We start from the raw sequence: 27,439 nt of genomic DNA, 5'->3' as shown, positions 1-27,439 counted from the left end.
CGTTTTCCATATGAGCAATGCGTGTCACTGTTACTATTACAGACTCGGCGGTAAAGCGCCGCGTCACATGATGTTACATAACGGCGCTAATCGACGTTTAATGTGCATGGAAAGCGGGTGGCCGTTTGATACGCATGGACCATACATTATGTGGTTATAGAGGCACGACTGGTAAATCGGACGTTTTGAAATAAACAGCTTCAGTCAGGCTGAAATTATTTCCATTCTGCTCAGAGTTTATTACCGTTGAGTTTTCCGTGCATATATAATCAGCACCATATCAGCACAGAATCCCTTAGGCCTTAGGTAAATAGATGTGATATACATAAACCGATTGTTGTGTTGCATTTTCTACTATATTGAAAATAACGACTATACAGGCGCCAAAATGAAAGAATGGGCTATCAATATTACGCAAAATAGAGCCGTCAAGTCCTATTCAAAGGGGAAGACGGTCGGCGGATCTTCTTCGAACCAGATACTCCTAAGACCGACTCGAGGACGGGGAGGAGGGAGGAGGATCCTCCCCGCGCGCGCCGGCGAGACGGGAGGCGGATCCTCCTCCCTCCTCCGACCGGGGGAGGAGACGCGAGGCGGAGGCGAGCCGCGGAGAAAGTGGACTGAATGCCTGAATGGGAGAGGATATGGTTCACAGTAATCCCGGTGCGATGTCCCGCGCGCCGCACGGGGACGGACAGGTCAGAAGTATCCCGCCGTATTTCGACACAATCATGTCCGTGCTGGGTGTCGGACCGGACGTCAGATGTAGGGCGGCGACCGTCGAGTCCGCTTCACCCAGTCGTAGGATGTGCACCGTTATCACTCATTGCACACTGTGGTGCACGTTCAGAGATTCACTGTGATGGGAGTGGAGGTCATGACTTGTCTATACCATGAATCTTGGTTCGAAAGTTGTCGTTGAAAGTGACATTTCATCAGGGAAGTTTTTGCTTGTCTGATAAAAATCGTCCTAGTTATGGAACATTGGGGACAGCTTCGAGGGTAAAATAAAACTTAGTTAATAGACTGTGTTTCAAAGAAATCCTAAAAAAAATTTGCACAGTAAGAGGAGACGTTTCACCGACACTCTAAACGCACTATTGCCTATCATTATCGAAAAAGGCGGATATCTTTAGGACCTCGAATCACCATGCGTACCTATAGTGAGTCCTATTTTTCAAACGCTCCCTGACCAGCCTAATCCACTTCCAGCGCCATGTTACCAGTCTGTTACCAGCGTGTACCGGCTTGTTACCAACCTAGTTACCACCGTGTATGTCTGTTCCGCCGGGTCACCAGCTGAGTCACGTGGCTGATCTGGGGTGCGGCGGATTTACTCTGCGGCTGGGGAGACATGCGGCTTACCAGACTACTCATCCACAGAACGCTGACCGCTCAGACCATTCAGCGTCTCACTAAACGGGAAATTTGCGCTGAATTTGCCACCTGGCACTCTCGTCATGAGTAAGTGCAACTTGTGATTCAGATTTGAAGCAGGCCGAGCGTAGGCGTTGGGAAAATATATGGCGCCGAGAGCGCTGGGAAATAATTGAGATTACTTAACTTAGTTGAAGAGATGGGTCTAAATACTTCCGGTGGTGAAAAGCTACCGTCATCATTGCTTGTTAGAGCTTCGCCTGATATAATTAAACAATAGAATCATCAATGATCTACTACCTCGCCAACCGTCACATCAGCTTAAATCTAAAACCTCTTGGGAACTTCACGGTAGGTACTCTATTGTTCATAATTTCTGCTGTAAAAAGCAAAAATAAAATCTTATCAGATACTCTACTCCGAGAATGGATGACGCGTCTCATGTGACGATAGAACCATTGAGATCATTTCCGGTGAGTACATTTTGCTCGGCATTTACTCACCCGACTGGTTCAACGTTCGCAACGCTTCGCAGTGCACAAGGTCAATGACTAACATTAGCCGCTCATCACCTTCGTATCGAGTCAGCGGACACCGGACAGCACAATAGACAGCTCGTGAGAAACTCATGTCTTCAGGTGGCGCATGCTGAGCCACCCACGGCCAAACTAATGGAAAACAAAACTCCGGGATGTTTATGCAGAGAAAGCTGCCGTGTTACATCACAAACCGACACAAAACAGAAAATCCCATTACCTCCAGCATGGGCGAAGACAGCAGACCGTGTCAATGGATAATAAATTCCCTCTGGTCACGCCGGCTGGCAGCCAAGGGGGCCGTGCCGCCCTGCCCTCTGTCAGCCCTCCGGCAACAAATCGACGCATCTCCCTATCGGAGCCAGCAGGGAGCCGAGGGGATTCTCAATCAGTGCAGTGACCTGACTGCCAGTGACCTGACCTGAGGTGACCCGACGTCTGACCTTTCACGGGAGGCGGCGCGAGGTGGGGTGCGGATGTGTCGCGCTTGACACACCACGCAACAACAGCGGGCCATGGGGCGTAACGGGGCCATGAGGCCGGCAGACCCACGCAGCGATATAGTGGGGTCACTTATGACAGCACAGAAGGAGGCAAAAGCGACCGGTCGCCACAAGCGACCGGGCGCCCCGATGGCTCTTTGTCGCGTTCGACGAACGCCCACCACGCAGTGACAGCCGTGAAACCCTGTGGACCACAGCGCAAACAGGGTCGCCGGTGACGCAGCAAAGGCGTCGGCTGCGGCGAGCTGTGTCTGCCCCTCCCCCTCCCCTCCTCGGCGCACTGAGGCTGCGAGTGCGACTGTCCGGCGCGGCGCCCGGCGGGGCAGGGGCGTTACCAACCACGCCCGAGCTGGCCGCGTCCCGCAGGCCGGCCCTGAGACCACAGGCGTCCAGCCGAGGATGGGGTGGCGATTTTTGCATGGATCAGTAACTTCCGCAGAGGGATGGCCGCAGCCGGCACATGGTTCTCATGGGAACCCATGCGGCTGCAGCCTGCAAAGAACAACGAACCGAACCGGCAGGGTAGTTTTGGAAGTCGTTGCAACATTTAGGTGTTAGTGGTTGGTCAAGTCGTGCTATTCGATTTTAGTATGTCATGATCAGGGACTGGTCGAAAAGGGAGCGCTGACCCTGGAAAGTGGAGTTTCCCAAACAGACATTCACTGGCCGATGTCGGTCGGTAAAAGCCTATTGATGTGTATGCTATTCACGAGAATTCCGATCGACCGCGCTGGCTTTCGGTTCTCATTCAGCCCAGTTATCTGATTGAAAAGGTGGCTCCGAGAAACGACGCCAGTTCGCCTGGTCGGGTCGTGCTAAGACGCCTCAGACGTGGCTCGCTGGCACTGCGCTCGTGTGGGGTCCACCACCTTCCCTAAGTGTATCGGACATTGCCCGATAATCGTAAATCGTAACCAGCGTTAACTGCTCCATGCATAGACCTGACCACCACCCACAGAGCAAAGCAGCAGGCAGCGGTGACCAACACCCACATCACACGGAGGCCGCTTCACTCAGCGGAAGCGGGTGCATGTTAACACTGAGACTGAGCAGGTAACACGGGCCGGGGTAATTTGCCAAAGTACCTGCTGCGTTATATCTCACACGTCGTGATCTGACACTTTCAGCTACCAACACACCCATATGCTCTGACCAATTATCAGGCTCGATCAAATGAACGTAACAGCACCGAGCCGCAGCCGCAAATCATGCAGGGCGGTTTTCCCTGTTATGGTTTGTTCAGGCCTTTCTCCGTTCTGTGCCATGCAGCGCCAGCGGGACGGACGTGAGCCGTCAGTTTGTCGGCCGGTCACCGCTGCGCCGGCTCGACAGCTGACCTTGGGGCGCCGCCTGCGAGCAGTGCGGTTATTCTGAGCCCACCTCCACCACGCGGCATGCATCGCCAGCAGGCACTTATTCCGGGAGATGCTTTGTACTCCGCCGAACTACCACAGCTCGAGAGGAGACCTTTGTACGGCCGCCGCGAAAATATCGCTCGTTTGATGAACGCCAGCCGTTGTGTTTCGGGCGCGGCACGGTCACGTGTCGTCGTCTCGCTCGTGTGAGCACGGAGAGGCTGGTGAACACCTCCCGTGGGCCTGTCAAGGCGATAAGGAAGTGTCGGCGTGAGGGCGGCGGTCTGTCTCAAGAACCCTACCGCGCTCCCGAAAACCCGGCAAGGTCGAGTGTAAGAGCCGTCACAGCCGGGCGGAGTTATGACTCAGGAGAGGGAATGACTCTGTCTGACCTCGTCGTAACTAGCCTATCTCTGGGGACATCTCTGAATAATAAATACACAACTCGAGAAGATGGCTATACTTGTCTTCCTAGCCTTAACGAAGCTCCGATAGCCTAGCCCGCAGAGCTATTTATATTTTCATGTAATTTGGCGGCTTATCCGAAGCAAAATATACGAAGTGAGTGGTGCAATAATAATCGTCTTTGAAAATCAAAGAAAATAGTAAGAACACACCGTTAGAAATAATACTGTATTTATAATCTGCATCACACCATATCGAAGACACTGGGCTGTCATGGACGTTGTGACGGCAGACGGTCGCCGTCGGTCACTCTCTCACACTCGCTCACCTCCCACCACGAGAGACGACCCTGGAGGGGCTTGAGCAGGGGCATGTGACTAGGACTAGCGAGGGCGTGGGGAACGGACAGTCTCGCTCGCGACGAGTCTGCCGTTCGGGCGAGTCGGCGGGTCGAGCCGTGGCCTCGATCGCGAGTCTCGAGCGCTCGGCACCTCCCCATCGCTCGACAATTTCATCCCGAGGCAAGAACCCCTAGTTCAGAAACCGGTCACCAAGACACGGTGGAAAAATCGGCACAGCACGTCGGCGACTGGTCAGTGGGGCGCGCGGGTTCATGTGGTCAGCGTTGTTGGAGGTCGGTCGAGCACGTCAGGGCGTCACGTGCACACTGTACGGCACACGTGAGGCACACGTGCAGCCTTGAGCGGTGCGCGGGCCGTGCAACACACATCACGTAAACGTCGGGCTGGCGGGGCGCCGTTTGCTCCGACTGTACTTGCCCAGCAGGCCACTTATCACAGAACTGAGTTTCCAGAGTTTTTTCTCTCCGCCCCTTCCGCGCGCCTTCTGGCGCGACACGGCGTCCTTCAGGTCGAGCGACTCGCACCTGCGGAGCCGGGGCGGCCGCGGCGGCGGCGGCACTACCACAGAGCGCGGCCCCAGCGGTGTGTCGTAGTTAGAGATGACCGTCGAGCCCGACCCCGACCCCGAGTGGAACCCCGAGTCGGGACTGAGCAGGTCGTCAGTGGGACCGACCGGCACGTCCAGGTGGTGCCAGCGCTGACTGGGCATCAGCATGGCCTCCATGTCCAGCCGGAGCTCTCCGAGCACCTGGCTGTGCACTCGCTGCACGTGCTGCACTTCTGTGTGTACTTCGCCCGAGTAGCGCGGCGGCGGAGGTGTCGGCGGCGGCTCGGGGGTCAGGTCACCGCGCATCCGCCGCGCCAGCTCGTCCAGCTCCTCGTAGATGTTCTCTCGGTCGCCGCAGCGGGCGTAGCCGTAGTCTGCCGGCCGGTCGTCGTCCATCTCTGAGAGAATCACCTCGGCTGGCGACACGATACAGTCGTACGCGTACGCGTAGTCGTCCTCCCGATCGCTACTCAGCTGACGGGAGGGCGGCGCGCGCCGGAAGTCGTCGTGGTCTCCGTCCGGATGTAGTCTCCTGTGCACCTCCTCAATCCGGCTGCAGACAGACGCCCGGCTTGTGGTGCGAGTCCCCGCGATCCGCTGGCCGCCCAGGCTGTGAGCTGCCTCGATGTCCAACGCGTTGGATCGTTTGCGTTGTTTCTCGGAGGCGCGCTGGCGGAAGGAGAATGCAGTGGGTGGTACGGAGCCCTCGGGCACGGGCCGCTCGTCCCACTGGTTCCAATCCCAGTCTGCCAGGTGAGCCGGGTCTGAGTAGGTGAGGGGTGCCGACACGGACCTCACGCGCGGCAGGCGCGGCAGAGGACGCAGTCGGCCGGTTCCTGCCATCGGGGGGTTGCCTCGAGGGACGCGCAGCACATCGTCCGGATCTGTGAACAGAGAGAGATCGACGTCAGAATACAGATCAGAACACATACGAGTGCGTGTTGGAATGGAGAGGCGCCGCTGGAAGAGCGGTCGAAAGTTCGTGTGCGTGTCGGTAAATGCGTCGGCGCTCGGCGGCGGGGTGGGACAGGGCGGCTCGATTGTCGGCCCCGGGCCGCTCATCAGACGCCATGGGCGGCGGTGTCAGCACCGCGGCGCAGGGAAAGCTGCGTGGTAGCCGGCGACGCGCGGAGAAAACAAACCCGACACACGTAGCGAGTTTCCCGGCGGACAAAACACTGCACGGCGGAGACAGGCCCAGCGGGAAAGTATTGATTAGACGGTCGCTATCGGAGCGACACCAGTGACCCTGGCTCCGGCCGGAGATAACGACAGCCGTCAAACGCGGCAAAACACCGCGTTTCACCGCAGCAGCAAATAAAACATCGCCTTGTCTGCTAATCTACAAGGCAGTAACGGACAACAGTCACCAATCTATGTGGCATTTCCTCTACTCTGGGGAACACCTTCCTATCTCGGCTCGGTAAGCGGAAAGCGTGCACGCGCAGCCTTGCACCAATTCTCCTCAATCAGATAACATCACTCACTCTACGGGCTTAACGGCGACAGCAGCCTCCTCCCTTTCAGTTTCTACGGACCGAGCGCTTTACTGCCGCCGGAGACAGCTGGTGAGACCGTTCCCACACACCCTCCCCGGCTCCGCGGCCGCCAGAGGTGAGTAATGACGTCAGAGTACCTCTCTCCAGTCCCGTCCGTGCGGTGATGATTCGGCGGCTCACCGGGCAGGACAACCGCCCGAGTGGCGGCGCGTCAGATCGGGCTCACTAATTCCCAGCCGGTCGCTGTTCTGACGCTGAGCTGACAACTGATCCCACCCGCTGACTCAGCGCGGTGTCACGAAGTGCGTCACGGACCGCGTCACGGGCTGCATCACGGCCCGTCACGGGTGGCTCATTACACATGATTACACATACAGGGCGTGTCCCCGGCCCCGCCTGCCCCGCTCTGCTGAGGCTCAACTAATTCGAGGCACGCTCGGCATGGCGTGGTCCGTTTCGACTCAGTTCAGCTATGTCCGTATTGATTCTACCAGGCGTGGTTCGACCAGGGTGGACCGGTGCCCCAACGGATACAAGGCGAGCGGGTCGGGTGCCCCGTCTTCCGCGGCCGGCGGCAGGGGCGAGGTCCAGCCCCCAGCAGACACCCTGACTCGTCTATCGGCACATCGGGCCGGCGACCTCGACGTGCCTCTCTCGTCCCGTCCCGTCACAGCGGCGGCGGTTCCTCTCGTCCTCTAAAACCGGCTCTAAGGAGGACGCCATGCCGCGCAGGAGACCCTCTGAGCCAACGCGGTCTGGTCGTGGGACAAGACACTGCGCTGAGACGAGATAACGACCAAAAAGACAACTGTCCGCCCCTTTCCACGCACGGTTGCTTGGCGTCTCAGCGGCCACTTTGTATCGTTTTTCGTCCTGCCCGCTTTCATGGCAGTCGCACGTACCCGCCAGCACGCAAGAGGTCGCCGGCAGGCTCAGCCGCGGAGCAGGGGCCACAAAAAGGCCGCCTGTCCGCGGCCGACTCAGCCGTGCGAGACCGGCCAGCGCCCCGGGCCGGCGTCCGCTCAAGGTTCCGCTTCGTTTTGTTCGCCGGAAATGGCCGGCTTTAACTGGGCTCGGCGTCACGGGACTGACAGACTGGCGAGACTGATGGGAACCGGCCCCAGGCGACGCCCCCGGGCCGGTCCTGCCCGCGCCCGGCCACAGGGGACGAATGATGGACAAACAGGTGATGGACGAACAGATGGATAGACGGAACTAAAGAAAAGGTGGGAAAACGAGATAGGCAAAGAGAATAGGCTTAGATGGAAATTGAAGCAAAGCATGTTGTCGTAAACACATACAACCCAAATCCATTGGAAAGAAAACGTCACAAGTGGAGAAAAATAGAAATTGTAGCACAAAGGTCTACAAAGTAAAATAATTCATCCTCCATCCTCCCGAGCAAGTGGCTAATAGGGACAAGAGGTGGTCCCGCAGACTGTTCCATCGGGAGCCCTCACAGCAGCAGTCCCTGTGACGGCAATTGATCGGTCAAGAGACGCACTCCGTCACAGTAGCGGTCCCTGTGACGCTGATAGTCACAGCAGCGGTCTCAGTGACGCTGTCGGTCACAGTAGCGGTCCCCTGTGACGGCAGTAGCGGTCAAGTGATGCTGTTCGTCACAGTAGCGGTCCCTGTGACGCTGATAGTCACAGCAGCGGTCTCTGTGACGCCAGTAGCGGTCAGATGACGCTGTCGGTCACAGTAGCGGTCCTTGTGCCAGTGACGGTGACGGAGCAGTCATCGGGAGCGCCCCGTCATCGGCGGCGCAGCGGCGCGGAACCGACAGCGTCCCGGCGAGCCGCGTCCCCGCCCGGAGAGGTTTCACCGGACACAACCAGCAGTGTGTCTTCATACCTCTCCGAGCGCCGGCTGGACCGAGCCGAGATCGAGCTCTGTCCTTCCCTTCACCGCGCACTCCTTTCAGCGCCTTCGGCGGGTCTCCAGCGGCCCTGGACACACCGGCTGTCACCATTCTGCGCCTCAAATCCACCACCCTGGAGGGACCCCCTGTCGAGCTGTCTCCGGGCTTAGAGTGAGCCTCAAACGACGCCACCTCGACAGAGTTGACTATGGATGAACCCGGGCCCGAGTTCAGTCACACCTGACATCCGTCTCGAGGGCGACTACCCCGAGATATTCTGCTCGCAACCGAGCTGCTCCAGCCAGCCTAACCTTCGAGTTTGATACTCTGCCACCACATTATTCGTGAATCACAAATCGTGAAAGTTTCCTCGAACGAAAGGAAAACATTGCTGAGTTCTAGTCATTTCCTCTGTCGCTCATCCCGGCGAGGAATCAGGTCGGACGGGTGGAGAGGGTCAGGTCCGGTCCGGTCTGGTCAGCTCCGGCACGGCCGCGGTCATCGACACGATTCCGCAACGCCAGTCGCCCGTTTGGTAATCACATCCGGCGCGGTCCGAGTGCAGCCGGCACTGCCAATCTGCCCGGGCGTGGCGAGGACGGCAGCGGCCGAGAGGAGAGCGGCGGCGACGGGCGGGGCAGCAGCGCGACCAAATGACACCGCCGGCGGCGCACATGTCACCGACAACACCGTTTTCGCCGCGGTTACGTCAGCGCCGGCCTGTGGCGATCAGCGGCCTCACTCGATCGCGAGCTAATGGAGCTCACGTCTGCGGCACCGGTGGGCGGCGCGGCGCTACGAAACGCCGCTTTTCGCCACTGCGTGCCACATAGAGCAATGTCGCGCCTGAGTGACGCCCGGGCGCGCCTGCAACTGTCGTGGAACGGAGCGATTAGCCGACACTGCTGACGGCGGTAGCGGTGTTGCGCAAACTGCTCCACATTATCGGGAGTTCGTCACAGGGCTGCCGCCGGCAGAGTGGCCGGCAAGTGACGGCGGGAGTGGTCCGAGGACCCAGCCCGCGACCCGGTCCTGGGGGACGTGGCCACACCACCAGATGTCACGCAGAACAGACACCTTTTTACCGTGATGACGACTGCCGTCCGGTCTGTGTGAAGATGTATCTGGGAGCGGCCGAGTAGAGCGCGTGTCAGACAACAAAGAGTGGTCGGCACACTGACCCAATAGCTGCGCCTCTCACCCCAGGGCGGATGCGGACCGGTCGCTAGTGGTCAAACCAGCTGCGCTATCGGGTCGTCAGAGGGTGGACCGACCGGCGGAATTGATCAGCCACGGTTCGCTGAACCGGTAATATGCAGAAAGCTATTTGTCAGTGCGCTTCGAAGAACTGTTTCACTCCGACGTTTTTATATATCGTACAGAGTGCACAGCGAAAGCAGACTGGTCAGAAAGTCTGCTATAGACACGTCCATCGCTACAAAAATAAATCGTGCATAGAAGCGAGTTTTGATAAACGTTTACACATATCTTGTTATGCAGAAGACGTTTGCTTTCTTATACGCCTCATTCAAGGATAATGTATAGGTAAACTTTGCAGACATTTTGCAAATGCTATACCTAATATTTTAAGGACTCGTCTACGAATAAACCTACCGATGACAATAAGACTGGCGGACGGAACTAGTTTTGTATCAAAACAATCAGCATGCTTAGTTCCCGTTTGGCGCGATGCTGATGCACTATAAGAATGTTTCTGTCATGTTTCTGCACGCGAACATATCATAGCCAGAGTTCCGTGCTCGGATTTAGATGGACACTTCAGAGACCTCGCGAACATGGAATGCACCGCCTCATGGACATCAGGCAAGCTATTTTTGGAAGATGAACTCGTTAGACATGCAATGAAGAACAACAACCCTGTAAGATTGGGCAGCGCTGGCGTTCTGCACAGAAAAGCTGTCATCAACAGGCCAACAAAGAACAGACGAATGTGGTGGCCACTGATGTATCGAAAGAATGAACACAAAACAGCCATCTTCATAAGCGGGAATGGACGATATAACGCGTGGTTAAGGAGCAACAACTTCGTCCAGCGATGAGTGGAAAGTCGCATCCGTCGATAATTATTTGTGTCACTTACACTAGGCGTACTGCAAGGAATGGTGTTTGGCCCATAAGCTTTTGAACCAAAGACAATATCAATTACAAATTATCATAACTACAATGAACCCTCAGTCATATGCAAATCGTTGCAAGCAGTGGGCATTGAGTAAAAAGTAAAATGATCCAAATAGACGAGATCCATCCTCGCTGCACACACGTCTCACTTGGTCACCACTCCATAATTTCAATCTCATGAAACCAAACGTCTCTCCATGACACGCTCCCTCCGGCGCCTCATCCACCATCTCACTCACCGGTGAACGCCCTTCGCAGAGGTCTGAACGCCGGTCCCGGCGGAGGCAGCCAGACGGCCTGCTTCCGCTCACACCTCTCCAACATCACAGCCGTCGGCGGCACGCCGGTGTTGTCGCGTCCGTGAGAGCGCGCGGAGCGGTCAGCGGCGCTCCTCTCAGCGCGCGCTCCGATCGTATACTAGCCTCCCGCGGCGCGGCGGCCAGCGGCCAGCGCCGGCGACCACGCTCCGCTGGCCCTGGATTAATCAGAACCGGTCTCCCCCTGACCGCCGCCGCTGGTGTTTGAGTCAGCCCCCCCCCCCTGATTCTGAGAACAGAATCGACAGCTGATGACTTAGGTGACGTCATTTGTAGAATGACGTTTTATGTAATATACAATAGTGCGTAGAAGCGCAGAAGCGAATGGTGCGTGAAGGAAGTGCGTGATAGACCTGGTGGTTACCAGTGAACACAAAGCGCGGAAGTGAGGCGACGCCGGTGACTTCACACGGGTATATGACGTCATTAGCTCTCAGGGACACCGAGTTAACCCTATTCCTGGCGGGCTCCGCCGGGACAAGAAACTGGCGGGGGGGGGGCCGATTCGGCCCCCCCCCCTGAGATCTCGAGAACGAAGCAAGATAGCGACAAGCGGTAAACGGCATCGGATACGCATGGACAAGGTCTAGAATTTTTACTAAGGTCATTTTCAGGTCAGGTCAAAGATGACGTCACAGGGGTCGAAAAAGTCAAAATGGCGGCGCTAGATATGGAGAGAGTTTTTCTCGAATAACTTTCGAATTAGTCAAGATAGGAACAAACTAAGGGCATCATCGTGATCCTCTCGTCAATCCGCATCGAATGATATATATGTTGACCTCGAAAGGTCAAGGTCAAAGGTTGACCTCAGGTCACGTGACCTCGAGGTCAACATGTATATCATTCGATGCGTCTTGACGAGCTGAACACAATGAGACCATCCACGCGTCTGTATCTTGTTCCTGTACGGAGTTATTGGCCAAAAACCTTTGGTGACCTTTGATGACGTCACATGACCTCACAGCTGCCCAACAGCAAAACAGACCTCAAGGTAGTGAAGGTTGATCGTATATGAAGTCATGTATGGTATATGGGGCCATTCCGACCCGTTTTAGTGGTAAAAACAGGGAGTTGATTTTTCCCCCATTGACTTATAATGGGGAGGTCGCGAAACTGACCTGACCTTAGGTCACCGATATCAAAATTCCGAGATATACAAATTGCACATACTGGTACCCTAACTAAAGCCTGAAGAGAAGAAATTGATCGGTCAAAAACTCTAGCTCTGGCGTGATTGCAAACTTTTCTGAGGTAGGGTCACCAAACCGCCTCTGGTGACCTGACCTGAGGTCAGATCAACTCAAAATTTTCAGACATGTTGCGTAGAAGCCTTATAGGAAAAGTCAGAAAATTTGAGCTTCCTAGCTCAACGCGTTTGGGAGAAATAACCAAAAAACCTCAGGGGGGGGGGCTCCTGAGGCCCCCCCCCCCCCCCGCCAGGAATAGGGTTAATTGCGCCGAGGCTTCGTCGAACCCTAATCGGGCGGGGATTTTCAGTACTTCTAGCTAATCAAGTTGACGGAAATTGATTCAGCCAGGGATATTGTTCGGTTGCTGTTCAGAGAAGATACGTGTGCACTCTGCGAATATTTCTATGATGCAGGTTTATTCAGAAACGTTATCAATTACAATTGCCACATGATTCTCAAGTGAGATACCTCATATTGTCATAACTAGGTAAGAACATTTTCGAGCTCACTGACCTAGGTCAACGAGAATCGCTAACGACTCTGCCTGACCTCCATCACACCATGAAACCAAAAGCGATCGCCTTCTGTAACGTCTTACACAAGAGCCTAAACACCGTCTGAGCTGATGATGATAGGTTGGCGAACACAACCGACCGGCCGGTATGCTATTAGCCACACTGTCTGGGAGACTGTGATATATTTTACATAGTATAAGCCGTTTAAATGTATCGACACTGAGCTCATCAGATGACAGTTTATCGGAGAAGCTCGTCTCCGTCTATCAGCTGCCGTATAACGGTTCATTTTTGCCAGCTCAGCACGCGGTGACCTGTCACCACTCTGACTCGCCTTAGGTGACTAAAGGTGACTACAGGTGACAATGGCACTCCGAAATGCAGCCCAGAACGGACGTGCCCAGCTCTGAAGCGATGGTGACGATTGATGTGGGGCAGCAGCCCAGCCTTATTGTCCTGTCGGCGGCGATTTTGGGACGATCGTTCAGCGCAGGTCACGCCACGGTCATCGACAATGCCCACGGAGCGGACTCGGTAAGTATTGCGGAGGCCACGGGAACGTTGAGAAGGCGGCCGGGTGACCCAAGCGGCATTCTTCCCACTGACACGCTGTGGAAATACCTCCAGACTGCGGCCCGATTACCGCCAATGGTGCCCTGAAACAATCACCGCTGGCCAACGCCTCGAGAGCGCCAGAGAAATGGCACTCATGCTTTGTCATCGGATTTTAAATAAGACGGCGCCCTCTGGTTCGCATCGCCCGAGAGCGTTGCGTTTGAGCGAGCTGCGATTGAAGCAAACCAGTATTTAGAACGACGCTTTCGCTCATTATACACCATCACTTTTCCATGAGATAGGGCCAGAGGTGCGACGTAAAGGCTTTTGCCAATTTGGGAAACAGCGAGCAGTAAAAATTACGCACCCTCCGAGAGGAGAAAGGAAGCCTGGGTGAGGGTAAGGCGAGTGAAGTCCGAGTGATTCAATCTCTCCGCTTCCTGTGCCGGACCTCCCAACCACGTCCAGTGAGTGTTGCATGTCATAAGGACATTCACCACGGCAAATGATGATTATGCCATCGTATCTCCCTAACATCCGGTGTCGGCATAAGTGGCAAGTGCAGTCAGAGACCGCTACGGCTGAGCGGTCAGCCGCTGACCGCTGAGCGCTGACCGCTGACCAACGGCCGGCGGCGGTGCCGGTCGGTCATCGTCGCCGCCCCGCGGGGGTCCGTCGACACCCGCCGTTACGTCACCGTTGCGTCACCGTCATCTGTTGCCGGTTCGATTAGAACAGCGGCCGCCACGCCAGACGTTTCACACATGGCGTCTGCGGCGCTGGAGTTACTTTCAGTCTCACCCAACACGGTGAAAAATCGACCGGAACATGAGCGAACGATGACCGAAAATGTCAATAGATCGCCGAAAATGGATTCGTTAGAAACGGTTCACTAGTCAGCGCCATTGGAAGTGTAAAAGTGCGACCTGAATCGAGCGTCTGTAGAAGCAAGACAAGACTCTCTTTGTCTCGTCTCGAAACGATTTTACGTCATTCTTTGTTTTCCAAGACTCTACAGGTGTCCATTAATTTTGCCCAGCCATTTGACCAATTCTTAAACTGTACTTATGTCCAAGACCTCTACAAGTCTACAAGCCCTGTCCAAGCTGCAGACTGACCAGACGGAGAAGGGACATTTGAGGTAGGACACAGGACGGGGATAAGCAGCCTGCGGTACAAATGGTGGGAGAATTGTCAAGACATCCTGTCGCACATAAAACGAGCACCGATTGCCTTTTTACTGCGACAAATGACTTGCGACCATTAAGAAGGTGTTCAAGGTCTCTGAAACCGCCATATTCCCCAAAACACTCCGTATGGCAAGAATGGAAAGAGGTATTACAGGCAGTTAAACGACTGATAACATCAGAGCGAACCAAGACAGAGACGCTCTCTCACCGACAAACGGACACCGATGGAACCGGTTCGGCCGCCTCGGGACCCACATACCCCTTCCATGTCACTTTCCTTCTACCCATGGGCGCACGGCCGGCCGGCTTTCCAAACCAGGCTGGCCAACCAGCTCCTTTCCGGAACGGATCCGGCTCAATGAGGCGGGACGGTCACCGGAGCGGGCGTTGGGTGGGTGTCACTAGGGCCGTTAGAAGCGGTGGCGGGCGGGGACCGTTACGAACAACGCCACAGCAGACGGACAGGCGTCGACCGTCGAAAGAGCCACGAATGTCGATGGAGGAGGCACAGAACTACTGTTCCAGTGTAGGCGATACGACGTGGCTCTTGACGAAGGCATGGTGTATTGTAAGGTTAAAATCACAGGATTTATATGTTTCATTCCATCTATCCGGTGTCAAAGTCAGCGCAGCATTTCCAAAACCGTTCGCTCCCATCACTTCTCCGGCCCAGGACACCAAAAGGCCTCTCTTTTTAGTGCCCTGTCCTGTCGATGAGAATCACCGCATGGACAGGAGCGAGAGGAGGGGATGAGAGGATGCCTCTCCTCTCGCTCTCCCTGACCACAAACCCATCATCACCGGCACCTCGTCTGCGCGGCGACCCTGACCGATGGAACGTGCGTGTCGGACGCGTCTGGGCCGGGCCGGGCGGGGCTGGGTCGGTTCGACCTCCCCCGGGGTGTCGGGAGGGGCCGGTCGCCGCGCCGCCCCGTCCGCCGCCGCCCGCGGCCCGCTGCCACCAGTCGGCGCCGCCGCCTGACCTGGTTTCAGTCGGTGGGAGGTACGGAGCGGTCCGCGGCCGCTGACCGGCCCCGGAGTCCCGACCGCGCCCGAGATTGAACCGGAGCGGTCCGAGATTGGACCGGAGACGCCAGAGATTGGACCGGAGAGGTCCGAAATTGGACCAGAGTCGAGACGAGATCGGATAGGCTGAGACGAAGCGCAGGAGGCAGTCAGGATAGAGCAGAGTTGGTGTGTTTGATGGGGAACCTTAGAGAGCCCAAAGAGGGCAAAAGTAAGATCTCAGATCTCAGTTAATATAACTAAAATAAAACAAGCAAAATACCTTATAAAAATGTGCGCATGTCATTTCAATTTCATGTGTGGCTAGTGTGTGCTTCGCACGAGATCAAGTTTTTATGCCCCACTTTTTTGTGACTATCCCATGTCAAAACGTGACCCAAATGGAACCTTTCAAAAGGATATCGCGGCATAATACAGATAAAGTTGTCCAATAAAAGATCAGCTGCTGAAGGGCAACAGATTATGGTGGAGACTGGGAGGGACACTATCACGATTGGACTGGACAGGAGAAACGAAAGACGACCGTGTGAGATAGACAGAGACAAACCAATCATGGAGGTCAGATGGGTTAGATGGGCGAGTGGTCAGAGGATATAGCAGAGAGGCGGAGAGTCGCAGAATCGTGGAACACGTTTGGAATTCGAGCGAAACAAACGTCATTCCGGTGAAAACATCGTGAGTGGGACGAACGGCACAGCGTGAGCCAAAAGGTCTGGGTGTGAGGTACAGGAGAGAGAAAGGGAGAGAGAGAGAGAGAGAGAGAGAGAGAGAGAGAGAGAGAGAGAGAGAGAGAGAGAGAGAGAGAGACCCGGCAGGAAGTGAACTTACGAAGAACGGTCGCAGCGGACAATGGACAGGGACCTTGTGCTGAAGTCAAATCGAACGTCAAAGAAAGCCGGCGTGAATATCAATGAGGCAGGCTCCGCCTCGCGTCGCACTGGTGGCCCTCGCAGAGGATTCTGACTCTCCGCAAAGTGGATTCCTGGTCCCGAGGAAGTGGGCTTTGGAGATCGAGTACCGGTAGGTGAATTGACTGCTCTGACCCAGTGACACGTCTTACATACTGACGATACATCTTCAATACAGTAATCCTGAGCGGTGAGCATACTCTAAGCACAGACCCGAGCTGCATGTGCCGCTTCTGTCGCTGAGTTTTAGTCTTTGAGTTAAACGAGGTAGTGTTGACGTTTTCAGCACATTCCAGGATATGATAAAATTTGATTAAATGACGTGAGGAGGGCCATTCAGCTAGGCCATTTGCGCAGTTAGTTATTAGGACAGCTGTCGTCGTTGGCCAACAATGCCAATTGTCTGGTGACGTATATGTCCAGTCGGCTGACTTGTTACGCTGCCTGTCCAGCTGGGAGCGAGCTGACCGGCCCGAGCCACAATCGGGTGCCGTTTCACAGCCCGGTCAACCGTGCAGTCTGCAATCCGGGTCCGGGTATAGACAGTAGTCCGGCTTGTTGGCGTAAAAGCAGATGCAGCGTTTCTCTGTTAACCAGTGGTCACCAACTCCTGAACATCATGCGAGCTCTCACGGTAGGTCAGCGTCGCGTCTGCACGGTGGGTCAGCGTCACGTCTGCAGGGAAATCTCTCTCTCAGCGCGGCGTTCACACCGGCTGGGCCGTGCAGCCTGCTCCGCCCAGCTCTCACGTACCGAGAGATTGACCGCGGTAACCGGCGCATCACGTCCAGCTGAGCGCGAAATGAGCAATGGTCAGTGTAGGGTGATGTTCGGACACTAGGTTCGATCAACAGGGATAGTAATAAAACAAAGTGGTAGCAGCCAAGGTCACACAGATGTTTCGAGTGGTAAGGTGGGTGAACAGATGATCTAACGTCGCACTGCCTATCGTAAAACGTTGGATGGCACGGCACCGACCCGACCCCGGCAGTGCAGTGGACACTGGACAGCTTTCCATTGTTTTTGTGATAGAAACCGCAGCCCGTACAACCTCGCAGTGACCTCCTTCACCTGGAACCACACCCTCAACACCAAGCGTGGACTGAACCAGCCATTGTAGACCAGTCTGGACAAAAACCGACAGAGACAGCCGCCTGGTCAGTGCGGCGCTCGGACAGCGGCCGCACTTTTTACCTCACCCTCAGTGATTTGGCGCCATTTTTTGTCGAGCGCTATGGGTCTCTCGCGCGGCCCAGCCCACAGACGACCCGGTCTTTCGGACGGTCATGTCGAAAGAATTGGCGCCGCCCCGCCGGTCCGAAGCCGTCCGGCGCCTTCCATCTGTCATTATTGCCGCCGCGAAGGACCCAGCCACGTCGGCTTACCCTTAGAGCTGGTCGGACGGCGCCATTTTACCAGGGCCGCGATAATTTAGTAGCGCCGTTTCTCCGCAGCCGGCCCGGCGGCGGTGGCGGCGGGCGGGGCCATTTATCCCGCCCTTGCGACGGACCCGGCGCGCCGGCGAGAAAGTGAAATGATAGCGCCATCAGAACGGTATCGTATCGACGGCACGATAACGATACAAAATACGATACAAGTCAGCTCCCCGGCACATCATCGGTCATCGGGCAGCATCAGAGAAATTCCCTCACATACTGGCCGGCCTTCACCACGAAATCGCATCATACTTCGACATCAAATGCTGTGAGCATCAGGGGATCTCATAGTATTTCAGAACCTTGTCAAATTATGCCGCGTTTGTTCGCCGCCTTTGTTGAACCCTTTAGCCTTGGTGGATACTGCTAACCAGAAACTAGCTTGCTAATGCAGTCCCCGCTACGATATGCATACTAATGAGGGTTGATCGGCTGGGATTCGTCATCTCACCTTGGGTCCACTGGTCACGTGCGGACCAGTGCCCGGAGTCTGTTCGGCCGCGGGCTTGGCCACCGATTAGGTACTCCGTCAACTGGCCAGACCTCGCATGACCGGAGCCAGCTGGACACCCAGGGGGTTGACGTAGAAATGGGAGGTCGAAAAATGATTAACATATTACATAGATATCATCACGGATCTAAGCAAAAGGTTGTTCACTAATGAGAGCACAGATCTGTGTTTGCGTGTGCTGAGTGCTCCTCTCTGGGCGGCTTCCCAGACACACCTTTTATAATGTTATTGCACATAAGTACGGTCATATCGTGACCGGCTATCTCGTGTTATTTCTTCATCACATGAGATTTTCCATCAGAAATACTTCATAGACACGTCCTCAACCTCAAACGTGCTCTAATTCAAGGCTATGATCAAGAGTCATTGCACAAACGTCAAAGAACAATCGAGCGTGCCACGTAAAACCAGGACTTTCTCATCCTCCAAGATATGTGGGACGCACGACGGGCGGGTCGGTCGTCCGGGACGGTCCAGTCCCAGTTGGCGGTCACGTTTCATTCCCAGACGGGGTCAGGACGTCTCACGGGAAGCCGCGAGACGGAGCCGTGCCAGGCAGGCTATGCGGAGGGTGGTGCCACAACTAGGCCTCGTGCGGTGTCGGTGCTAACAACGGCGCACGCCGGGGAAAGTGACCGTCGAGTGTTCGTGATCGTGATCCGCACCCATCAGACGTGGGGCGGCATTTTTGAATACAGACGCGGCGACAGGATTGCGAACAGTCAAAATGCTGACGACCTTAGCGCAGCGCGGATTGGCAGTGAAGCAGAATGAGTTTTAGAGTTAATGCCATATAGGCTTTATCGTTATAGCACGAAGGACCTTGAGACAAATCTTTCGCTCCGTCCAACGTGTTAACAAGCCGAAGACCATTACTTATCTCTAGGTAGATACCATTAGCTATTGCATACGACCGCGAAGACTTAATTATCGGCAAAATTGAAGCCCGCATGCTACCTTGGCTGACTGGCTGTTAGTGTTTTGGTATCACCTCCCTAATATATGATCATTTTCGATCCGGCGGTGCCGCGGGGGACGGTCCCGGACGCAGCGGAGTCGGAGCGGCTGAATTTATGGCCGCACGGGGGATCAGCAGGGCTGGTTCGGGGCTCCAGGGAACCTCGCCTTCGCCCCCGGGAAGGTGAACTAGTTTTCGTGAAGACGACATCACTAGGCGTCCCCGTCCAGGGGTCTGTCGGGGAATTCAGGTTGTTTTTTATCGGTCGTCTCCGGATCGTTCTGGTAAGAACCGGTAATGTTCTGCCGGGGGAGATAATATAAATAACGAAATCGTATTAAAAAACCTTCTTTGAAGTACTCCCGAAGAAGTGCATGATTAAGCTGAACCAAGCTTATGATTCAAATGCTTTACACATAAACTGAAGTGATAAAAACACCGAAACATGGCACGAATTCAAGGCGACAATAGGTATCCATTTCACAAAACAAAGAAGCGCCAGCCAAATGTAACGAAATTAAATGGTGAGAATCTAATAAGATTGAAGATGACATTAGCAAACGCTAGAAACAGGATCGCTGATCTTCGGTGCTAGATAATGTCGCTGCCTTGAAAGAACCAGAATCAGGCAGATAACAGCATTGATAAAAGCAGTAACTGCACTTTGTCGACCGCATCACTGACCCCATTTGTAGGTACATTTAAAGATTGAGTGATGTACTTTTGTATGACGTCAAGCTAGCCGCCTAGCCGCTGAAAAAAAAAATAATGTACCTAAGCACACGATAGAGCTATTGTTATAGTCCTAATACATGCTCACATAAAATAAAATACCTACATATAGCCTCTGAAGGAAGGCACAGGGCGGGGTTGCACCATGTTTGCGGGGTTGCACAAATGATTATTCGAGTAAAGGCCGCCCCACACTGGACCTCGCATGCGGGTTGCGAGTTTTTGGGTTTTCGGGTTTCTTCAAAATCAAATAATACAATCTAAGCTGAGTGACCCACACTACCATCTAACAAGCGAGTCTGCATGTTTTTAGCTTGCGAGCGACCTTCCATCGCATTCCAAAAGTTGATTTTGAGTCAACTTTCGATTTTCCTCGCTGCGAGGTCTGCGAGTTCTGCGAGGTTTGCGGTTTATTTGTTGGAGTCGAATTTTGGTTCGTTGCGCTGGTATTGCAACTATATGTAAGTTTCTGACGGTGTACCGGGTTCACTGCATTCATGAAGTTATCATAAGGGAACGGTCTTGTCACTCTATGAATTAGTATTATGCCCGCAAAGTCAAAACCCGCAAACCCGCAACACGCATTCGAGTTCCAGTGTGGGGCGGCCTTAAGACCGTAGAAAATATAACAAAGCCGGTTTTTCTCGTGCGTCACAGTAGATATAAACTGAGCACAAGTGACAGCGCCCAACGCTTACCTAATGCTCTCCCCTTTGCCTCATCGACCGATAGCCTTCATCCAATTTTCAAGGTAATACATGCTGCAGTGCATATTATTTGGTTGAATAGATAATTATATAACTTAAGCTGAAGCCACCTTGCCGGATCTGAATGACAAGGAAACTTGTTTCATAAGACGGCACGGCATGAAGTGAAAAAGTGACTGGAATTCGATGTGTGATTAATATAAAAGATTTCCTATTGTTCAAAGCCATTCGGCCACAAATGCATACGTTAGATTCCTTCGCGATGGTCTTAGAAAAAGTAAAAATATATTACATAATGGTATAAAATAATGAAGGCTTAGCCCAGTTTGTTGAGAGCTTACGGTACATTTTGTCAGTGGCAGATTCGACAACGGATACCGCCGTTCTTTGGGCGCATTTCAGCACGCACTGTTTGAACATACCCTCACGTGAGGTTTGGTGGACGGCCCAGTTTTTACGGGGCACCAGCTATCCGCTAAGCTCACCCCCGCACGCCGAGCTCAGTCCCCATTTTGCGCCGCATTGCTGACACACATCCAACCCCCAACCCGGAGATAACACTGAGGCGGGAGAACTGAGGGGCTCGGGGGATCACAGGACGGGATGTCCGACCGTCTGGGGTCAGAGATAATCGACTGAGTGCGACAGAGATAGTCGCCAGAGGTCTGTGTGACCTGCCGACACGCGACCCGTCCGCAGTCGGCCGCTATCTCCGCAGAGAGGTCAGAGAGGTGAGCGACGGAACTGGTCCGAGCACGACCCTCGGTCGGCTGAGACTACAGAGGTCGCCGGACACTGATCCCAAGCCTGCACCGAGACTGCGGAGGTCGCCGGAACCAGCTCGGTCCCGGTCCGTCGAGACCAGAGGTCGTCGCGCGGTCTGAGAGGTCGCCGGTCCGTCAGACGGCACCTCGTAGACGGGGACGCCGGTTATAGTGTCAAGAACCGACACTATACTAACCGAACAAGGCAAATCGACAGATTCTGGGATAACCAAGAGGTTATCTTAAGTCAGGAGGATTAAGTCAAGAGGATTTGGAGATTAAATATCGCGCAATCATTGGCATTGCTGAAGCTCATTGAAATAACGGGCTGAAATTCCCGAGGTTATGAAGCTGACAGACAAAATATCATTAAAATGCAAATGAAATTGTTGTGGAATCTCTCGGGGTCACCAGCCTGCCTCACAACCTGCTAATGTTTAAACGTTTGCATGAATGTATCCTAAAAATGTATGGCAGGGGAATATCGTTGGTTATGATCGCTTGGCTATGACTATTGCAATCGCAATCTCCAGGCCAGGCTAATATCGGACTGAAATGGTCAAATTCTTAAGTTAGAATTACATGGTGCGAGCATACTGGGCCCAGTTCACCGTTTTTAGGGCGAGCTGAAGTAATGATCACTCTCTAAAAAGTTAATTGTTTTCAAAACGGGCTTCGCTGAGGAAAACTAAATATTATAACCAAATATTTCGGCTTTATTGATCAGCCTTGTTCACTGGTTTGACCAGTGAACAGTGAACAACCAGTGAACAAGGCTGATCAATAAAGCCGAAATATTTGGTTATAATATTTAGTTTTCCTCAGCGAAGCCCGTTTTGAAAACAATTAACTTTTTAGAGAGTGACTTTTTAGAGTGGTTATAATATTTAGTTTTCCTCAGCGAAGCCCGTTTTGAAAACAATTAACTTTTTAGAGATTTATTAACCTGAGGAAAAGAATAATGACGCTTCGGCAACATCTAATGATCACTCTTTATTTCCCATATTTATTACAAACGACTGAACAAATCAACGTCATCAAACAATGCCTGGCTCCCTGTATGACCGGAGCTAGGAAATAAATTATTTCATAAACTCCTTATTCCAGCTAGGCGTCAATTATTATGCCCATCATTATGCGTACGTTTTGTATGTTTTATAGCGGTAGCAATACCGGAGAAGTCGTCTATGTTAAGGACGACTCTAATTCCCCTTTTTGGCTACAATGCTTTTAAAAATCATAATAAGATAATTAATAACGCGAGGACCAAAAGATCTGCAGGCCCTGAGGTGATTCCTAGTTCACGCGTCTGTTGTCGTGGCCATGTGTTGCATGGTTTCAGTCAGGCAATTTGCTTGGAAACCACACAAAATATTGGAAATATGACGGATTGAGGCTAGCTGCACAGTGCACATGCTCCAATTATTTTGCAGTAATTGCCTAATAAGAACGAAGACTGGTTGTTATGGATAAATTGCCAGGAAGGATGATCATTAAATATACGGCAGAAATGTTACAGCTGGCTTAGTCGGCTGTAACCTGTTAAGATTTGTTGTAAATCTAACGTTGGATCGTAAACAATCCGCTAACGAGGAGGAGAAAGGTCAGGCTTCTGAACGCTCTGGGAAAGCCCGATAACAGGCAATATGGAATTCAGGAATATGGAAAGAAGGGGTGTCTGGCCACTGAAGTTAAGCGGTAGCAAAACTGCTCCAATTAGTGATCAAGCAGAATTATTTTTTATCTTGGTACAGCTTTGTGTGTGCAGACAATCCAATAGTTTTGACATCATGTGCCTAAAAGGCAGAATATTACAGAAGTAGGTACAGCGTTGATGTCCGATGAAATAAATCAACCAAGCCAAAAGATAATGAAAAAACTGGCTATAAGAGGAGCCGGCGCTCTCTGGACCACCCGCATCGACGATACAACCGACAAGCATCTTCCCGCCGGGAATGCCACATCTCCCCCATTCCCATCGCTTCGTCCCAGGTCGCTTTTTCCTCGGCATGGTCCATAAAAACGCGACCACATGCCACTGCCGACCGCTCTGCTTCTCATCAGTTCATCCGCACAAAAACACTGCGCAGTCATCTCAAAAAGTACACTGGGGCCGCGGCCGGTGTAGCCGGGAGTCACCTACCCGCCCTCTCAGCAGCGCCGGCGCCGCGCCGCCATGGTGCGATGGCTGTGCTCCTCTCCGGGTCCTCTCACGTGGCAGGCCGCTCGGCCGGGTGGGGAGATCCCTGCGCGCCGGCCTTTCCCACGGCCCTCCGCTCCTCGTGCACTCTGCCGCCCAACTAACCTGCCACAGTCACACGCGACCACCCGGGCTCCTTCGCTACTAGCCGGTCGGAGGGCGGCTTCACCGCGCGCGTGCTGCCATCTAGCAGATATAGTAGAAACTAAAGCTTGGGTAGCTCGCCACAGGGTAGCGCCGTCGAATGACCTGGCCAGTTACCGGGCTGCGTTTTCATTGATTCGCGGGCAAAAGTTACAGAACCTACCTAGGTACGGCCCTCCAGGTATTTAGTGGTTGGTTGCCAACATCACAATAAGCGATCTGCATTGATGAATAGGGTAAGGTGCCTAATTAGCGACCCCCTTAATTTGAACTGTCATTGCTCACGCTCTGTGGGTGCCACTGTATTACTGGCTTGATTTTCGGAGAGGTCGTTCATTTTTTCTATTAAAATATAGTCATTTTCTGTCCCAATATTTACTAACTTATCTGTAGTGAGCATTTTGGCAAACCATTGCAAAAAAACGCTAATAGGGAACTCTTCCCGATTAGCGACCGGGGAGGGTCGCTAATAAGTCTATGGGTTTCCCCATATTAAAAATGGCAAAAAATGCGACGCCTGAAAAGATGAAATATGATCTCAAAAAGGTAACCTATACGCAAAGCACTCAATCACTCGAACAGGAACGTTCATCCAACACATTTACGTAAGTAAAAACTGATCACGTGATGCACCGAAGGCGAAAAGAAGGCAGAAACCCAAATTTTGCGGGCTATCTCGTATGATATTCGAGGTCCGCGCTGAATTCGGCACCCCTGCAGTCGGTGACGACATTTGACATCCCCTACCACACATTGCAAGCTTCAGCAACACCTCATTTTCATTTATCTCTTTTCCCCTTTCTTTCCCTTCTTGAGCTATTTGCGACCATGTCAGGCGCAAATAGGAAATATGAGTTGCGACACATTTTTAACCGCCATGCTGTGCACCGTTAAGCGATTCACTATGGGAAAACGGCAATCAATTGAAAAAGGAATGTCGATTCAGAATAAAAAAGGTGCATCATCCTAATGTGCATCGCTTTTCATCAGAGAGGGCCGAAACACACACGTTTTGGATAAGAAACTCGTCATTTTTATTTAAACTCACCTGAAACGTCCCACCAGAAACATCGACAACCGTAAAGTAATTTAATTTGATAACCAAAGTATGGCTGACCTTTTGACGATGTTTTTACCCCGTTTTCTCCCGCCAGTTTTTCTGTAGGGAGGTAGGTCGCAAATCGGAAAGGGTCGCTAATTAGGCACCTTACCCTACGTCTAATGGCTGTTGAAAACCATTGCCGAAGTGTGTGCACGAGCCCTCTTCTCATTTCTATTGAGACATTTTACAGGAGTGTCTCTGTCATTCAAAGTTATTACCTACACCAAAAGCACATAGGCTAACCAACCACTCTTTTGCTGGAGGGCCGTACGCATGGCAAAAGTACGTAGCGACCTGACCCGTCTGTCGTTTTCATCCTCACATTCTAATTCTTCTCCTCCACGCCGCAACCCTCGGTCCGGGCTGGACACTGGACAGGCAACTTTATCTCATGCGGGCCTTGGAGCGGCACCGCTGCTGCCTGCTCCCGAGGGAGCTGCACCCCGTAGCCGGGTGCAGAGAGTGCTTGGGGGATGGTCGGCCTGTCCATTCGGACGGGCTCAGCCCCGGCGACTTATAGGGTGTCTGCCCAGACCAAGGTCTCCCCCTAATTCCTAGCATCCTGAAATGGCTCTGAAAAGGTCTTTACAGACCGAAAGGGCCTAACCCAACAAAATAAAACAAACAAACGTAGCGGCAAAAACTTTTACAACATTACAGCTGGTTGGTTTTTAACACTTTCTCTTTTTTAATATTTTATGAAACCCTCGCGAGCCCTTTGGGCTGGGTAGCGTTTTTCGCCCCCTGACGAATATTGGCGATATAGCTTCCGAACGCTTAGGGATAGGAAAGCGAGACTTGCAATAGCTTTTCCCCAATCAATTTGGCACCTTCTGGGGTAAAAAATGGACCTAGCCCCCTTGATGGCGCCACAGGGTCGATTTTCTTAGCCCCTGCACGGCCAGCAAACTTCCGCGTCCCAGACATGATCTTCAAATAGGTGCTCAAAATAGTTTTAGAGGTAAAGACAAATTACGAGCACGGTTGTGCAGCGTTTGACCCAGGGATGAATACAAAAATAGTTTTGGTGACCTGAATTCAAAGGTCAGGTCAGCGACCCGGAGCTGGGTTTCAATGTTTCGCAAATAACTTGAACAAAATGGTCCTTATAGAGATAGGTATATCAATATTCAATGGTGCCAACGCATTTTTCTTGTCAAGCCGCGTCGAATGACACATATTTGTTTGGAAAAGGTAAAGTTTTATGTTGACCCCATGTGACCTAGAATGACCTTTGGACTTTGGTTGACCTTGACACACGAAAGGTCGTGAACGATGGATTCGTTAGCCACTGATCACGAATCTGGCATCCATTTTGCTCTAAACATTCATTTTGGAGCCTCAGAAATTCAGAATGGCAATATTGTCTTAATTATTATGGCTGACTTGAATCCGTGAAATAGCCTCTAGCAAGGATACTCTTCCGTGGCCCTGACCGTGGAACAGCCCTGTATCGTAAGACGAACAAAAAATAGGGGCCTGATAAGCTTCAAAACATCTCAAAACATCTCGGAATTTAGCATGCAAGATATAAGAAAAGGTGCAAAATTGGAGGTCAATTTTGAGCATCACCTTGACATTGACCTTGAATGTTGAGCACACCATCGAGATCCTAAGCTTCTTTTCTTTCGTTTCTCACCCATTTTAGCCAGTTTTATGCATTCTGCCGTCTACTTGAAGTTAGAACACTAACTTTGAAATCATTACACATATGCCGGTTTTTGCTTTGACCTTGACCTCTGACCTTGCAAAATGACCTGAGGTCAAAAAATTTAAGTGCTTTAGAATTGTCTCGTAAAGACCTTTCGTTTGTTGCCACTTTTGGTTCCGTAGCTCCCTTATTTACGTAGTTAGACAGGGGAAGGGGGCGAAAAACGCCCCCCGGGCTGCAGTGGTTGGGATTAGGGACCGGCCGAGTTAACAACTGGCAAAGCTACCACTCCGAAGCCGGGCACATTTCTAAATATGAAATGTATGCTTGTCACCAAGTTGTATGGCTTGTCCGCTAATATTTCCCTCCATGCCTTTTCCAAATGTCGCTCGAGCCACTGGAGGATCCAGGAACGGCCATTTGGGGCAAATGCTCCTCCCACTCGCAACGCACGAAATCGACGAAAATTTGCGCTTTTCGAGAATAAAATGAAAGCTAAGCAACTTTTATGACGAAGCATTTTTAACGGCATAGCAGGACGTAAGGACTCGAAACCCGATCAGTTTTTTTTTTAATTTGGAGAAACTTTTTTGAGGGGTATGCCCTCCCTCAGCGTCCAGGACCTCCTTTTTGCCCCTGGATCCGCCAGTGCCGACTCAGACTGGTTGCCAGTTCCCGCTAAGCAAGGCTTTCTTTCACAGCTGACAACAAATTATAAATCGAGTTTTGGTCGATGAAGCTGCCGGGCTATTGCGCCTCTGTGTCCCAAAATCCGTAAAAAAAAGTTTTCGCGTACTATCTTTGACTACGTTTTCGTTGTGCCAGGCGCTTCGACTTGCGCAAAAAGTGGCCTCGACATTGAAATGAATGGCCTAGTTTTCTTTCCGTGACGGCTGCCGTCTTCCCGTGAGCTAAACCTCTGCCATGAACAAGCCTGAGGGATTCC

General features: G+C 52.8%; 1 protein-coding gene across 2 annotated transcripts; it reads right to left on the bottom strand.

Moving 5' to 3' along the window:
• Positions 1–4,390: 4,390 nt before the first annotated feature.
• On the bottom strand, positions 4,391–23,789 carry LOC122370446. Of its 2 annotated transcripts, none has more exons than XM_043346093.1 (2): positions 23,540–23,789; positions 4,391–5,969 (listed from the first exon to the last, which is right to left on the bottom strand). In XM_043346093.1, the coding sequence occupies exon 2, from the start codon at positions 5,926–5,928 to the stop codon at positions 4,906–4,908; it is 1,023 nt and encodes a 340-aa protein (XP_043202028.1). In that variant the 5' UTR covers positions 5,929–5,969; positions 23,540–23,789; the 3' UTR covers positions 4,391–4,905. The 2 variants fall into 2 exon arrangements, with proteins under 2 accessions (XP_043202028.1, XP_043202027.1); XM_043346092.1 differs by lacking the exon at positions 23,540–23,789 and adding an exon at positions 10,827–11,010.
• Positions 23,790–27,439: the final 3,650 nt, after the last annotated feature.

The sequence above is a fragment of the Amphibalanus amphitrite genome, unplaced genomic scaffold (assembly GCF_019059575.1).
Source record: "Amphibalanus amphitrite isolate SeventyFive unplaced genomic scaffold, NRLGWU_Aamphi_draft 001132F_arrow, whole genome shotgun sequence".
NCBI lineage: Eukaryota > Metazoa > Arthropoda > Thecostraca > Balanomorpha > Balanidae > Amphibalanus > Amphibalanus amphitrite.
This window is presented reverse-complemented; position numbering and strand designations above follow the sequence as displayed.

Coding starts and splice junctions, on each gene's coding strand:
- LOC122370446 (XM_043346092.1), bottom strand. CDS start 10,911: ATGTTGGAGAGGTGTGAGCGGAAGCAGGCCGTCTGGCTGCCTCCGCCG. Junction 5,970..10,826: donor TCTGCGAAGGGCGTTCACCG/GTGAGTGAGATG, acceptor CTCTGTTCACAG/ATCCGGACGATGTGCTGCGC.